Source organism: Poeciliopsis prolifica, unplaced genomic scaffold, assembly GCF_027474105.1.
Source record: "Poeciliopsis prolifica strain line A6 unplaced genomic scaffold, Auburn_PproV2 SCAFFOLD026, whole genome shotgun sequence".
Taxonomy (NCBI): domain Eukaryota; kingdom Metazoa; phylum Chordata; class Actinopteri; order Cyprinodontiformes; family Poeciliidae; genus Poeciliopsis; species Poeciliopsis prolifica.
In genome coordinates this window covers 3,391,154-3,407,631 of record NW_026562401.1, presented here as the reverse complement: position 1 = coordinate 3,407,631, position 16,478 = coordinate 3,391,154, and the positions used below count along the sequence as shown (strand labels likewise).

Below are 16,478 nucleotides of genomic sequence, written 5' to 3'. Positions count from 1 at the left end.
TTGTTTGCCACTTTGCACTGTCATCTTGTTCCAGATGTACAGTTCGAGAACATGCATACTGTACAGCAATTAAATAACAAACAAGTGTTACACGAACATGTTTTACTTTTGAGACATTTTACATTATGTTTGTACCTGTACAGATTTCTTCTGATGGTGATAACTTCAGTTGATACAACAAGCACTTTTTCAAATTTGGATTTTAGTCATTGGGGAGGAGGTCTCAAAGTAATTGACCCCTAAATCTAATAACTGCTTTTGCTCTCGTACAAAATCTAAGGTCACAAACTGAGGCCCAGACTGTTTTCGGAGTTTTCTGGTAAAGAGCTAAATTTGTGATTCCATCCATGACAGCGAGTCGTCCAGGTCACGAAGATCCAAATCATCCTCCCGACATTACATGTCACTATAGCTGTAATTGTAGTTTTTAAAAGCTAAGTCTACATGCAACCAGACACACGTCTTCCCTGATGTTTCACTTTTGTCTTATCAGTCCACTGAATATTTACCAAAAGGTCTTGGAGAGTGTGTGGCTCCATTGGAGGGGCCTCTTCTTGCAATCAAAAGGTTGTTGTTTTGATTCCAGCTTCCTCTTGTCACATGTTGATGTGCACCTGGCCCCACGCTGTCGGTGTGCCGGGCGTATAAATGTGTTTGTAAATGAGTGAATATGCCTGTAGTGCAAAGCGTTTGGAGGGCTCAGTATGACTAAAAAAAATTCTCAGTATATAAATTCAGAGCATTGTGAAGTTGGGATGAGATGGGTGTGTGTGTGTTCAGCTGTGGTTTGGTCATAAAACTCTCCCATTGTATTTATTCACAGTGTCAGGCTTTGGTGGAAATATTGTTCTGGGTTCTTTTGATAACTTTGAAGTAGTTTTGGTAGGCTGGCCATGTTTTGTCCATTTGTGGTAAACTGGAGTCTTAAAGCCTCAGAAATGGTTGTCACCCATTCATCTGTTACCGCTTCAGAAAATGAATGGCGGATCATCAGACTTTTTGAAAAACTAAAATAAAATCCTTCAAGGATTGGTAAACCGGAAAAAGGGGAGATCCTGTCCCTCCAGGTTTTTGCAGTTCGGCTTTGTTGTCATTTGTGTTTCTGCATTTATTAATGTTTTCCAATTAACTGGGGCTGCATTCAAGGAATTGTTTTCTAGTTTATGTATTTGGGACTGTTCTGTGTCTTCCTTTTGTGTTTAACCTTATATTTCTGTGCTCTAGTGGCTTCTATGTTAGTTTAGTTTTGACGTCATGTCCGGGTAGAGCGACCGCAGTGTGCGGTCTTGATTAAATTGATTCATTTCAGCAAAACGAATCAATTAAAAAATATATATATTATCTCGTTCATTAAAACATTGTTTGAACTTTGTAACTTTGTCAACATACCAGATATATTTTCAGAGCTCCTGAAATCACAGTTTGTTTCCACTGCTTTGTAATGAGAGGAGACTTTGTTTTTTTTTGTTTTTGTTTTTTTTAAGCGGCTCAGTCAGGCATTTAATCTTTCTCACTTAATAATTTACACGGAAACCCTATATGTTAAACAGTAGCGTTTAACTTATAGGGTTGACCATGTGTATTATATAATAATAATGACCATATTGTAAAGCTTCACACTTTATTTCATTTCGCAGGAGGTCATTGTTGTAGAAAGTTGCTGTACCGGTGGTTGCAGCTTCTGTGCGACAATGTGTTTCTGACACTCCCCTTACAGACAGTGTGTGTGTGTGTGTGTGTTTCTCTCCTGCTCCCTATTTGGCTGTTTCGGTCCGCTCTGTGGGCGGCTCTGTTTGGTTTTTGTTGTTCACTCCCACAGTGACGCACCGAGAAAAGTTCTTCCCAAAGAGAGGAGCCGGGCAGTGAGCGCGGGTAGGACAGAGAGACAACGAGCGGCTTACTGTGGACGTGTCACAGCGCAGTTCATTTATTTATTCACCTATTTATTTCTTTGTGTATTTATCGAATCCGAGAGGAAGATGAACGGAGTGACCAGGAGTCTTTGCACCATTGAAGACATCAGGAGCAATGAATATCCTGTAAGTTCCTTCAAACTTTCATACACTTTGGATTCATTTCCAACTATATCTCTGGATGTTTGTGCCCTCTGTGGAAAACTTGGGAAACTTTTGATCCCTTTGTTTATTTGTTTTTCCTCCCTTTCTTCTACATGTCTTTTCTTGATTGCATACCCTTGAGATGGTTCGTGCCTTCATCTGCTCTAAGTGCTGTATTTACTTAAATCTCTAAAGTAATTACAGCATTATCCCTGAACAGGCTCACATAGAGACCAGGTCAGAATTAGTCCAGATAACATCTGTGTCTGTGACAGGTGCCTTCTGGTCACATCATGTAAAGGCTTACACTTCCAAGCAGTTGTGACAGACCGAGAAGGCAGCCCAAGTTGTGCACTTTGTCTCCCGCCTGCCCAAAGACAGATTAAAAAGTGGGTTTTTTTTTGTTTGTTTGTTTGTTTTCCAGCTTTTGCTTTGCTACATTCATCCACTGGAGGATATTTTAAATTCTATGTGCTTGATTGACTTCAGTAAGGGTGATTTTCACCGCATCAGGGGGAATCACAAGTCCTCTATTAATTTGCAGCTTAGGGTTTGGAACATTTGTGCAAAAAATTTTTTAATAAAGGTGATATGACTCTTTACCAAGGGCACCCTTGTGCAAGGGGTGTCCAAGCAAGTTTTAATTTTTTTTTAGTTTTGCAAGTTCACCTAAATGGGAGTAGGTGCCTCCTTGTATTGAGAAAATATGGCTGTTATTGGCCTGTTTTTTTTTGTAATCTGGTCAACATTTGAAATTCCCTCTTTTAAATTTCACTGACACTGAGACTGATCAGACCTGGTTTATTCTGAATTAAACAGGGATTCATTAAGGCACAATTTATGTGTAAAAACACAAAAGAGAGTTTTTTTTAAAATTTTTTATGTTAATGTAACATGACAGTGACACAGTTCTACACTTCATAAAAAGACTTACCCTGACTGGGGTTATCAGTGTGTGATTCTCTCGGTTTAATCATTGACCTTCGCCGAAAAGGCAAACTGTTCGCCAGCACTGTGTTTTACAAGGTTGCGGCGCAACATGACACTTTCAGCCTCTATCTTCCACTTCGGTGCTCTCCTGCTGAGCTCCCATCAGGCCGCACTTCATAAACCCTACCAGCTAAGCTTGAGCTGAAAGATGTAACCCTCTAAAAGATAAAGTTGCACATTTCTGCCCTGCGGTCTAGACTGATAATCTATCGCTCCTCTCCGTGCAAAGTAGATCCAACAGAAAGGTCAAAGTGTAACAAGGGCAGCACCTCTCACATACCTATTAAACCGATAACGGCACAGAAGAATGCGCACAGCTCCAATAAACCATCTGTTTATCCAGGCCGCATTTAATCTATTAGCCATTACTTTTTGAAAAAGGCAGCTTTGCAGCAGTGTCGCACAGACGACCTGTTTAACCTTATCAACGTTAAATTCAGCAGGCAAATAATCTCCTAGCTTCAGTATTTACATATCTGGTGACTGATATGTTTATTCAAGGTAAGGTAAATGGATGCAGTCTCACCTCCTCGCGTGCCAAAAAGGCTACGCAGAACTAAAATGTGAATAAATGGTGATGAGAGGGAATTTTGTTCAGCAAGTGTCTCATTCTTTTGGTGGCTTTCAAACAATAAAGAAAAACTAACACAGACTTTAAAACTAAGTTTCTAAAACATTTTCTAAAATCATCTATAAACCTGTTATCAGTATGTGATATTTTGTAATTTAAAACTACTGCTTACAAATTCCCTTTTTCGTCTGGTAAGGCTCTTTTTAAACAATGACATAATTATCCCTTCAGTTGTTGTAACTTCCCCATTGTGCACATTCCTCGTGACTTTCCTCACTATTCGTCAGGAGAGGCTGACATCAGCGGCAGGGAATGGGCGAGACACGACTTACACACGCATCTGAAACATGCCAGAGCACACCTGGTTTTTGTAGGACGTGTGGATTTTAGGAGGAGGGTTGTTAAGTTTCAAGTATCTCCATATCAGTGTGGAGTTTGTCCTGATCCAACAACTCTCACTCTGTGACTTAGTTCCATGGAAATACTTTTATTATGTGCATTCTCAGCCCTGTAAGGTGTCACACGATGGCAATGGTGGAACAGCCCAGCTTCCTGCGGCTCTGACCCGATTCTATAAAATAACCTTTCATCCAGTACTTAACGCGTATTTTTGTGTTTGGGAAACGTTTCCTTGTTTAAGGCATAACTATTGTGACTTCTCAAATCTAAAAGTGGCACTACAAATAAACAAAATGTCCAAAAACCTTCAATATATTTTAGAGAAGCACCAATACGATTTACCAATCTGGTTTTTGTGAAGTCTGACCCGCTAGTCCCAACTTCAACTCTCTCTCTTTTGATTTTAAAATCTATATTATGAAAAGATATCACAAAAATATGTTTTGTAGAAAAATCTCTTCCTTCTGACATAATAAATCATTTTTTAAGCACAAATGATGTCACAGAAGACTTAATGTGAAAAAAACAACTTTTACTAATACTTTAAAATAAACACAATTAAGTACAAATTAACTGGCTTTAATATTTTATTGCTGCCAATTTCCAAATCTAACCTACCGACCAAATCAAACCTAATTGGCAGCTCAAAGGATAAAACAGACATTTTTTGTACTTGTTTTGTCTTCTTGTTATCTACTGAAAGTCTTGGTCTTTCTCACTCATGTAGTTTAAAGGAAATGCAGATATTTCTTGATACAAAAAAATAAGTGCAGTTTTCTTTCTAAAAAGCTAGTTACCTGATTGTTTGGATTTCTGATTTTCTGACTGGCTGATCAAGTTGAAACTGGTTGATTCCGATCAACCTTTGAGAGATTTCGGACCCTCAAAGCCTTAAGCTTACCGATAAGTGCACCTTGTCAACTCAGGCTGGGTGTGTTAGCCGCAGTATTTATTTTACTGACAAGATTGATGTTCCCCGAATAAATAAAGCCCAAGTTTCTGTCAGGCCTTTAAAGTTGGTGCAAGAGCTTTGTTGACTTACTCTTTAGTCAAATATTTCCTGATCTGAGAAATAACTCAGAGGGGAGATTATCTTTCATTTGGACGAAAAGCATTTCCTGATGCTCACAGAGGAACAGTCTTTGCATTGTTGTTCCCTGGTCCAAGTATCATACTGAACCTTTGGTAAAGGATCGGTGCAGGGATGGATGAATCTGGAATGATAATTAATTCACCCGCTGCTGATCTGTCGGATCACACCTGTCCTCTCAGAGCTGAGGTTTATATTGCTGTTGGACTAAAGACAAAAGTGACAGCTGTTCAGCCTGAGTGCACAGGAGAATCAAAACATTAAATGCATTATGGTGTGTGCACACAAAACATCTTGTGGTATCCTTTGTGGTATGCAGGAACCACACCTGACGGCACAAAGTTGGAAATCTAAACCCTGTTTTTGTGTGTAACAGATCTCCAAAAATGTTGTTTACCAGGTGAATTCCCAGGTGTCTCCCTACCCCTCAGCATGTTTACCTCCGATAATTTACACCCCTCCTCATGTTTAAATCCAAAACAAAAGCGTCCCCATGTCCTTTCGGCGTGTCCTGATCTTTTGTCCCCACTGACGCACCGAGGTTTGTGTGTGAGCTTAGGCTCATGTTTCTGTCAGTGGCCAGAAGCTAATGCGTGTTTGAGTTAAAGTGGCTGTTTGCAGGTCCCGTCCAACTGCTCTCTTTTGTCTGAGTTCACCGGGAGGCTAGTATTACAGCCGAGGGATGGACAGACAGGGAGGCTACCGTGTAAATAGCTCGCACCAGAATGAGGATTAACAGGGTCCTGTGTGCGAGGAGCCGGGGAAGTCATACAATGAAGCATTCCTTCTTAACAGCTCTCCCACTGTTCCCTGTTTCTCAGAAGCCTTCCTCTCTACTCCTGGCGTCATCGGGGTGCACTCGAGCTTTCAGAGACGGCTTTTCCTCTCAGTCTGCAATCCGAGAGGAAAGCCTGTTGAACAATAGGAGAATTTTACCTTTTGTAGTTGGATTTTTGTTGGTTTACTTGGACTTGTGTCATTTAGAGGGTTCTTTTTTTTTTTTTTTTGGGCTTTTCATGTCTTACCTTCTAATTTTCCCGTTCAAATCCACATCTTTCATTGCTGTTAGTCCTGAAAAGATAAGCAGCAAATTTAAAGACTCTGCAAACAAAGCTCCTTTTCTATGACAACTTATCGTGATATTACACAACAAGACCTAATTTATTGGGTAAAATTAAGAGACAGTCGGGTCCCCTTGCAAAACCTGACTGATAATCCCACTTTACTCTTAACAGAATACAAAACAAATTCTTATTTTGTATTTTACTGCAGCTTGTGCACAACAACAGACACCCCTAGCAATAGAGGTCTCTAAAGAAAATCACCTAAATCCCCATCTCCCCCTCATGGATGCTCAGCATTTTACTACTGCTTTGGTTGTTTTGGTTATATGTTTGTTAATGAGTTACTGAACCAATACTTCAAAAAAGGACAGAAAACCAAACCCAGACATCATTTCAATGCACAGAAACATGATAGAAGGTCGGAAGGAAAAACATAATTCTTCCATACTTTCCTTGATAGCCCAAATATGAAGCAATATAAATAAAACAAGAACATGTCAGGTCAATAAATGCCTCACAAAGATGAAGGAGTTTATCTGTTTGGATTAATTAGCAGTTTCTTTATTTTACTAACTGATTCATCGTCGGGTTATTGCTGCCACTAAAATAATTTCTGTTTTGATGTGAAAGACATTGTTGGTGCTTAATCTAATCTTGAAGCTAAAAGCAGGACTTTACATAACCACCCCGCCTCTGAACGCTGTTGTTTTTCAGCTGATGAAGCATTGTCTTTAAATCTGTTACGAACATGGAAACAAGTCGGAGCTTGGCAGGTCACGTGCTGAAAGAAAGCTAAGGCTCTGAAAAACAAATGGCAAATCATAACTACTTAACCACGACCAGGTTAAGTAGTGATCCATCATAGTTTCACTGTGAGTTTCACACAGATGGAGATTAAAGCAGATTTTCAATTTTGCACAAGAGTGATGCTGTTAACGAAGCTCTGCGTCCGTGTTTGTATTTTAAAGTTATGACATAATTTGTTGCGCTGCTGTATTAATCTCTGATTATGAGTTGAACAAAAGATGAGCCAATAAACAGAACATGCTACATTGATTTGAGACATTACAGTTACGTAACGTCTGTCACCTCTTCCCTCACATCTGCAGAGTTTACCCCTGACATTTTACTGAGCCCCTCTTTCAGGGGGACTTCCCTTGTGCTGGGAAACACACTCCCAGTAACATCCTGTTCCAGAGATTTCCCGCTACAGAAGCTACTTTCACATTCCTTTTAATGCATGTCCAGCATTCTCCTCAAAATAAGTCTTTTTTATTTCATACTGTACTATACAGAGAAACAACAAGCTGAAATCAAATAGGAAGAGCAGACATTGTTGAAAAAGTGTGTGTGCTTTGGGCTGTGCCTCAAAAGGGCTTGGCTGCCTTTCCACCTCAAACGGCAGGTTTGACCAGAGAGAAGATGTGGATCTCAGCTCTCTAATGAGGAAGGAGATCAGCGATGAAGGCTGCTTCTCCTCCCGGCAACGTCTTCTCAAAAAGAGATAGAATTATGAAGTTTGACTCTAAAATCCATGTAGTATAACATCTAGTGTTCACCGTGCCTGTGGCTCAGTGTTTGCACATGGAACAGGAAAGACGGCTTACCTCAAAATCCAGAGCATTGCAGTCCAGGCGTAAGGACAGGTAGGTTTACGTAGTTTTCCAGAGGGTCCAAACTGAGAGCTAAATGAACTGCAGCGTCTATGGATTCCAAATATTTCTATATTTCTGTCTTGCTTTCATTTAAATTGAAAGAGCTGACTTCCATCCGCCTTTTCAGTTCAGTTAAACCTTGACTTGCTTAATTTTTAGGGTTTAGTTGCAGATCATCTGTGTGATGTACAGTGCAAATATAATAGGGGTAAAAAAAAAAAAGAAAGAGTCGCTTCATTAACTGAAGCAGTCTGAGACTTTGAATAATGGCATAAACTCGTCAAATTGGTAATGACGGTCGTTTTCTTCAGTGTTTTCTACCTATTTCAATCTTCAGTCTTCATGGACACACTTATTTTATTCCTCTGCCAGATTGTTTATGGCTACTGGGAGGATTTGTTGCCATGGAAAGGCTCTGTTTCACTCCACATAACAGCTTCCAGCTGGCTGCGAGCTTCTGGAGGGTTTTGCATCTAAGTCCCTCTGACGTCCACAGCGCACAATTTAAACCAAACAATCTGTCTCTGTGCAGGGCTGGAAAAAGTTTCGCTTTCTTTCTGACGTTTGTTCCCAGTCTTGCACTGGTTGCTGCCCACTTTCTCCCACCCTATGACTCATTCTGTCCTCCTCCTTTCTTTCCGTCCCCCCTCTTCTCCTCCTCAAAATAGCCCTCAAACAGACTCTTTATCACATAACTGACTCTTTTGAATCATTTCGTTTTGCCTCGTTTTTCAGGACGGCTGCAGACGACTGCGACTCACGCTCCACGACCAGAGAGAGGCGAACCAGAGCGCAGACCAGCACAGAGATAAGGTAAGACATTTCCTGCAGATGAGAAACACTTTGGACAAGTGATAAAAAGCAGATGTGGAAGAAAACTATGTGATTGTAGCGGCAAGGAGAAGTGCTGAGGATAGACTGACTGTGATTAGCACTTGTCCAGATCAGTATTTACATTTTTATATTTTTATGAATCTTTTAAAAATAAACACTTACTATAATGGTTTTACTTTGATATGCTAGGAACACATTAAAAATGGACAAGTCTCAACATTATATTTTAGTTCTTTTTTGGAGTGATATGGACTTTTAGGCTCACTTGCAACTTTCTGGGTTTTCTGGTAATCTTTTAAAGTGAATGTTGAGATGCTTTGCTCTTTAAAGGTCATAAAGTTTGATTGGGAATTTTACTGGGGTGTGGAAGAGATATTCTCTGTCTCATACCGTAGTAAAAAGGGGCTGGTAATGCTGATTGTCTAAAATATGAAGTTTTTATATTTATAAAGATTTTACAATCTTTTAGTGAATTGGGTTGGGTTTGCTAATGCATCAAAGGAGACTGTACCTAAACAAGGCAGACCCAGATTTGAGGAGTCATACAAAATTGTACAGTTTTTTTTTTATTCTAGGAGTAAAAGGAAAGTTGTGTTCACTTGTGTATTAATTATTTGCACATCCAAGCCAGAATTTCCACACACTCACGGATAAATATTCCGAGAAATTACTTGTGAAGTCTCTATTTAAAACCTGACACTCTAGGTGACATTTTCAGTGAGTAAGCAATTAGTTCAGAGAGGGGGTCATGCAGCATTCTTGCATATCAACTGTAAGTACAGCCCATAAACATGTCATAGTGGACATCAGGTTTTTATCACGGTAGTTTACACACATCTAGATGTCTTGCGACTCGTTTTGTTCTAACAGAACTGAGAGGACGTCCGCTGCAGCGAGGTTACGTAACATTCTCTCTCTCTCTCTGTGCTCAAAGTCTCATGTCCACCCAGCAGATGTTTATGGGCTGGTCTCCATAGAGATTTCTACTAAATGTCTCTTGTGATGCAGGCTCACAATAATGTCATGCAACACAGGAATGGCTTGCTCATGTAGGGACAGTATGTCCCCCTTTCTTCTATTAGCTAACAGTTTAATTGCATTATTGCTGCCGACATTCCAGAGCGATGTTTCACAATTATTTAACATCCAAGCTGCTCCTGCATGTTCTGTGTTGTAAAGTCGATCACAAACTATTTCTCTCGTCACTGATCTGCAGCCAATTGGACGAGCTTTCGCCCTGGTGCAACCGGCCAGCGATAGGACCGCTTCGTACCCTGAGCCAGTGAAGTCCAAAGAGGAGCAGGTGGAGATCATCAAGGTGTGTGTAGCAGATATGGATGTCTGCTTCTGTGAAGGCATTTGACTTGGCTTGGTATTGATCTGGCTCTTTGCTTTAGGTTTATCTGGAAGCTCGCAAAAAAGAGCAGGAGAAACAACAAGAAAACCTGAAGATGCTGTCAGATGAAGTTGCACAGATACAGGAGGTCAGTGACTGAACTATGACTACTGCTGACACAATAGTGTCAGTGAGAATGTTTCCTGGATTATGAAGCATTTGCATCTTTGGAACATGTAAATAATCCTTCTGGCAAACATGCTGATCTCTTCCTCCTTGTTTCATCTCAGCTTCCTACGTTCCTGCTCAGAAAATTGGAGACTAAAATATGCATGTTCAAAAAAAAAAAAAGTCCCAAACAAATGAGGGTTGCAGCTTAATACACCTATTTAAGTGCAATTCTAAAACATTTGCTTCAGTATCTTTTGTTGTTGATTTTAAAGTGCACTGCATTTGAGGTAAAAATAAGTTTTTGTTCTGCTACAACAGAATAGAAAACTGCAGAACTGAGATCCAGCTAGATTTAGATCTATGTTACTTTTTAATTAAACAGACTGGATTTTCTCTAGTATTTCTTACATGAGGTGTCACTAATTATTTACATTTGATGTCGAGCCAGGATTGCAGAGAAGTTTTTGTGAAATATTTTCAAAACAAGAAAAATAAATTATCACAACAGGAATTCTTTAAAATGACTTTAGCTCCTTAAATTCCAGATAAACAGATATAGTCTGGTTCACATTCAACTGATCACAGTTCTCGTTCCACCAGCATCAATCTCAGCTGCAAACAGGACAAACGTTTGAGCAAATTTGTATAGTGTGCTAAGAAAATGTCATTTAATCTCTAAATTGGTCTGAAAACAGACTGTAAGGCCTAATTCACTAAATATATTCAGTCTGTCAACAAAAGTTTCCTCTTCTCCATTCCTGCTCAAGAGCAGGAAAAAGGAAACTAATTTATCCAAGAAATGCACATAACATAGTGGAACGGAATATATTTGGACATATATGAAAAGTGAGTTCTAAAAATATAACTAATGTGTCAAAAGTAAAAATAAGTTAGTGGTTGTAAAATAGCACAAGAAAATTCTGACAGGTTCCTATTTGGTTTCTGCAGAAACTTGTAATTACAACTACCAGTACGTTAATCCAGCAAGAGCCTAACATGACTGTATTTTAGTGTCTATCACATCTGATGACTAAAGGTTGCTGGTAGATATGAAATTGAGTAATTTTAAATTCCTCATGCTGAGGATTTAAAGTTGGGGAGTTGTTTGTTTTCATTCATTAAAATGCCTGAATAGCATTTGAAACACTCACACTGTGTCTGTGTTGGTTGCAGGTGAGGTACTGTCTGAAGAACCTGAGAGAGCAGATGGCGGCCAAAACAAAGGTACCCGAAATTTGTCCCTCACTGCATTTATTTTCTCCCCGTCATCCTGTGCTTTATGGCATTTCCTTTCTCCTCTATTATCATTCCTGCCATGGTTAATTTTTTTTCCCCCTGCTGACTTCCTGTCTTTCTTTATACAGCCGCACACAAACGGGTGGAAGGTCGGAATCCCATTCCGAAAGAACGGATTGTCTGCTCCCAAAACCGCCGCACAGGTGAGCAGAAAAACATGTGCACATGCTCTGCTTCAAGCTGCTGTTGGTGTTTTTTTTTTGTTTGTTTTTCGTCCGCGTGAGGCTTTTAGAGAACATATTGAATCTCACGTTTGTAGCGTCAGCACACTGAACATTGTGTAAAGCAATCCGCTCCCAGAGGCACAAACAGAAAGGTTATGAGGGAAAAAGAACATGAAGAAATTATATCAAAGCGTCAATGTTCCTTATATTCCCCCCAGGCTGTGTGAAAAATATCGTTGGAACACGCTTTGTTGTTCCTCCCTCTACACATGTTGTTGTTTTCAGACCCTCCTCATTCCACAGATGCTTTAAACTAAAATAGTTTTCCTGTTTGGTCTTCGACCTGCACATTTCCTCACCTTCACAACCCTCAGAGTTTTGTACAAACACAACTCAGCTCTCTGTGTGTTTACGTCCCAATTGTACTCGTATCTGTGAGTCACACTACATCTCCAACGTATGCATTGCATGCTGCACAAACAAACTGACATTTAGGTCACTGCAACCTAAATGTTCCAGTGACGCACGCAGACACGCCCGTTGTGTTTATGATAGGCAAACCCTCAGAGCTTAGGCGAAACAAAAGCAATTTTTATTATCATAAAAGTATGTGCCCAACTGAAAAGTTGCAAAGCTAACAGCTGTTTATCTACAGGATGCAGATGAAGAAGCAGAGAGAAACAAGCTGAGAGAGGTCAGCAAGCGTTTGTATGCACAGCTGCAGGAGGCAGAAAAGAAGCACCAGGAGGAGAAAGAGAAACTGCAGGTAATATATACACAAAGGTTATCACCTTTACCCTCCATTATTTATCTCCTCATCTAAAGAAGCTCGACTCTCTGTCTCATTTAGGCTGAAGGCAGCAGGCTTAGAGACTGTCTGAGCGACAAGGAGGAGAAGCTGAGGGTCTCAGAAGAAGCCGGAGAGAAGAAAGACAAGCGCATTGAAGAGCTGCAGAGGCTGCTGGGAGGAATGGAGCACGAGAGCGCCACCCTGAGGGAGACCATCCACAGCCGCGAGGACGAACTGCGTGAGCTGCGGAAGATGAGAGAGGAAGGCCATCAGGGGGAGCAGAGGTCAGCCTTCAAAGTCACACAACGCCAACTGCATCACAAAAGGACTCACTGAACTTTTTCCACATTTTGACATGTTTCAACCTCAAACTTTAGTGTAGTTGATGGGATATTATCTAGTAGAAGAAAATAAAGTAGTGCATAATTGAAAAGCAGAAGAAAATGGATATTTCACCAGAAAACCTTCCTATGCATGTGTCTTATGTCCCGTTCAATGCAGCAAACTGGACACCTTTTAGTTTTATTCAGACTGTAGATTTCTCCCTGATTCTCTTAGAGTAAATGGCAAAGAATTTATAGGTTCTTTATTCTGTACAATGGAAAAAAATATAGACAAAAAACATAGAAACCCTGAAAGTTATATCTAATTGCCTTTCATTTCCCTTTTTTGTGTTTGCAACGTGACAAAAACATAAAAAGGTCCCAGAGTTTGAATTCCGGTATTTTGATATCTACGATGTGTATTTTTAGGGCTGAGCAGTTGGAGAAGGAGGTGGCTATTCTCAAAGAAAAGATCCACCATCTGGATGACATGCTGAAAAGCCAACAGAGGAAAGTCAGACACATGATTGAGCAGGTGAGAAACACATACGCCAGACTCTGTGAGGCAAACACACGGACTTCTTGCTCGTATTTGTGCAGGGTTTGCTCACTGTTTGGTTTCTCTGTTTGCTCGTCTTCAGCTCCAGAACTCTCGCATGGTGATCCAGGAGCGAGACCGCGTGATCCAAGAGCTGGAGGAGAAAGTGGCATTCTTGGAGGCTGAGGTGAGAAGCGCTCCTGGCCTCTGCTATAGTAAAGAGAAGAGAAAAAAAATATCTGGACTGTGGGAGCAAATTTAAAAAGAAAAACCTTGTTCTAGAAAGAGAAAGAAAATGCAATGCTTGGTAATACTGTTAATAACCCTTAAACCACTTTGTTTGCAGAATCGAGAAATGCGTGACCAGATGGACTACTTCCTGGGAGGACAAAGGTCAAGCTCCTATCTCTCAACAGAGCGCAATCCACAGATTGTGTACAGGTAACCTATTTTGTCCTTGATTTTTTTTTTCTGCGAAAGCAGCAATTTTTCACAATTTATGGCACCCCTGTGGTAAGAATGTGAATTATCTGAAAAAAAAACTTCAAATAAATTCATCTTGTTCTGTAGTAACATAATCAAACACTATAAATTTAGGAAATTTATCTTTAAGTAGTGAGGAAAAATGTTTCTAATTTATAAATATTTTTAAGGGGATTATATCTATAAACCTGTGACTTTCTGATTTTCTACAGTACACGTCATATTTAACAAAGAACCATTTTGACAAGCCACTACTAAATTAGCCAAAACAAATAAAATATTTTTTAGGACCTTATTTATATATTATCACTAAATCAGCAAAGACAAAGCCTATAATTAAAAACTGCAACAAGCCAGATTGCAGTTTGCAAATGCACACAAAGGACAAAAGTCCTAATTTTTTTTTTTTTTTTTCCACAAACATGAAAGCACCATCTCAGCTGAGCAGCAGGGGAGTGGCAGCATTATGTTGTGGGGCTGTTTTGCTGCAGGATGAACTAGTGCACATCATAAGACTGATCACGAGGAAAGAACATTATGTATAAAAACTGGTGCAACATCTAAAGACATCAGCCAAGAAGTTAAAACTTGGGAGCAAATAGACAATGACGCTTAGTGTACAGTTAAATTTGTTAAAAAGTAACTTCCACACAATAAAGTGGATGAGGTGGAGTGACCAATGCAACAATCTGACCTCATTTTTTTCTGTCAAGAGAAATGGATCCAAATTCTTTCATAACCATGGAGAACAATAACCCCAAAAAATGTGACAGTTTTTCCAAATATATTCTGAATCTGAAGGCAAAATACATCTCAAAACTCTCTCTTATTATTCTGGCATTTAGAAAATGTTAATAATTGGGGTAATCCTAACTGAACTAAAACATGTAAAGTTTATTCTAATTTAATGTGAGTGTCTTTTCATTTATTTATTTTATGTCCTAAATGTTTATTTTATGTTCTGCTGTTTTTAGTAAAAGTGATTAACTCCCTTTGCCCTTGTTATTGCAGTAAACCACTGAAGCCATCCACCTCCTCTAACAAACCATTGCCCTTCATCAAAGTCATCGAGATCCGGTCATGAGAAAACAGGGGAACCTGACAACCGGAAGCAGCAGACATTTTTCCAGACTGAATTGAGACAGCAGCTCTGCTGGTGACCACATCAGATTGAAAGGAGAATCAGAGCTGAGCCTTCCCAAACTGCAACTTTAACAGCTCCACTAAAGCCGCTTCCCAACTAAACAATGTTTGAAGGAAACAGTGGAGTGATCAGCAGCACCCGCTGTATATTTGCCTCATGACTGTGTGCAAGTCAGTTTTACGTAGATACTCTAGTGACTCAGATGTGCATTTTGGTTTTTTTGCTGTTAGTAGAGTGAGACCTCTCCTGGTTCTGACCTGTTTTCATTCTTATCACACATTTGAACTTTGAGTTTATAGTGTTGACTGTGCAGCTTATGCCCTATTCATGACAACGTAACGCTCTACTAAAGTAATGTAGCATCGATGTACTGTTGCTTTCTCACACTGTCGTGATAAACGACACAAAAAGCATTGACATCATCTAGACTGTGTCTGTACAGGTTTGTCATTTGCGAATATATGACCCTTTCATATGTACACAGCCATATGCAAGTAGAAATTTATATACACAAAAAAAATCAAATTACTATTTGGGTCTTTCACATTTTCAGAATTTGTTTGGGCCCCTAAAACAGAAGGGCACTTTATGAAACTGTGAGCGCACAGAAGGAAAACTGAAAGTGTCTTAATTTGCATTTTTCCTCCAAAAATAATGTTCATTTCACTTCCATGTCATTGTCTGAATCTTCATCTTGTACATATTTCAGTGAATGTAATTAGATGTTGAAAATTCAAACGACTTTCTGCTTTTTATTTATTTATGCTAAAATAAAACCTGTTTGATAGAAGAGTTTTTGTATTAAATATATGTCCTGATCTGTTATCTCTGTAATTTTCAGAATAAACACTTTACAAAGTGCATGCTTTATAGTTGTTATAGCTTGACAGGAAATATTCACTATTATTAATAAGTCACTGTGAAGAGACACATAAACAACTAATCTGGTAATTTCTTGGAAATACTTGTTAGCTGGAAACTAAAAAAAAAAATCCTGGCAAAAGAAAATATTTCAATTCCTCAAAGAAACTTCCTAGACAAAATGAAAACTTCCTGTGAGGATGAGGGCGACCTCTGCTGGACACTTCTCTCACTACAAAATGCTACTTTGACAAACTCAAACATTGCAAAAATGTTCAACGATTTAATGATTTCCAGAACAAATTAGGAGTAAAATTTGAGGAGAAATTAACCCGGATCTGTGTCTTATTTACTCTCTGTATTATATATATATATATATATATATATATATATATATATATATATATATATATATATATATGAATATTTTACAGTAGTAAATTACCTGCAATTGGAAGTAGTATTTGTAAATACTTTTTCTGATTAAAATCTTTTCAGTTACTTTATAAACGACATTTATTTTAGAAAGACAAATGTCTCTAAGAATACACACACACATTCTAATCACAAACGACATGTTTGTGATTAGGACATGTTTCCTACTTGCTGTGACAAGTAGAACGATTTAAAGTACATGAGTTCACGTCCTTTAAAGCTGCCTCTATAACAACAAATTCACCAAATGACTTTAAGTCTTTATAATGATGTTTGT

At 39.1% G+C, this 16,478-nt stretch overlaps 1 protein-coding gene across 1 annotated transcript; it reads left to right on the top strand.

Annotated features, from left to right (window-relative positions):
• Window positions 1-1,844: 1,844 nt before the first annotated feature.
• tuft1a (tuftelin 1a) lies at window positions 1,845-15,697 on the top strand. The gene is made up of 12 exons (XM_055048036.1): window positions 1,845-2,039; window positions 8,562-8,639; window positions 9,877-9,978; window positions 10,058-10,144; window positions 11,341-11,391; window positions 11,532-11,606; window positions 12,283-12,393; window positions 12,478-12,701; window positions 13,170-13,275; window positions 13,382-13,465; window positions 13,625-13,719; window positions 14,773-15,697. The coding sequence occupies exons 1-12, from the start codon at window positions 1,980-1,982 to the stop codon at window positions 14,843-14,845; spliced, it is 1,146 nt and encodes a 381-aa protein (XP_054904011.1). The 5' UTR covers window positions 1,845-1,979; the 3' UTR covers window positions 14,846-15,697.
• The last annotated feature ends 781 nt before the right edge of the window (window positions 15,698-16,478 follow it).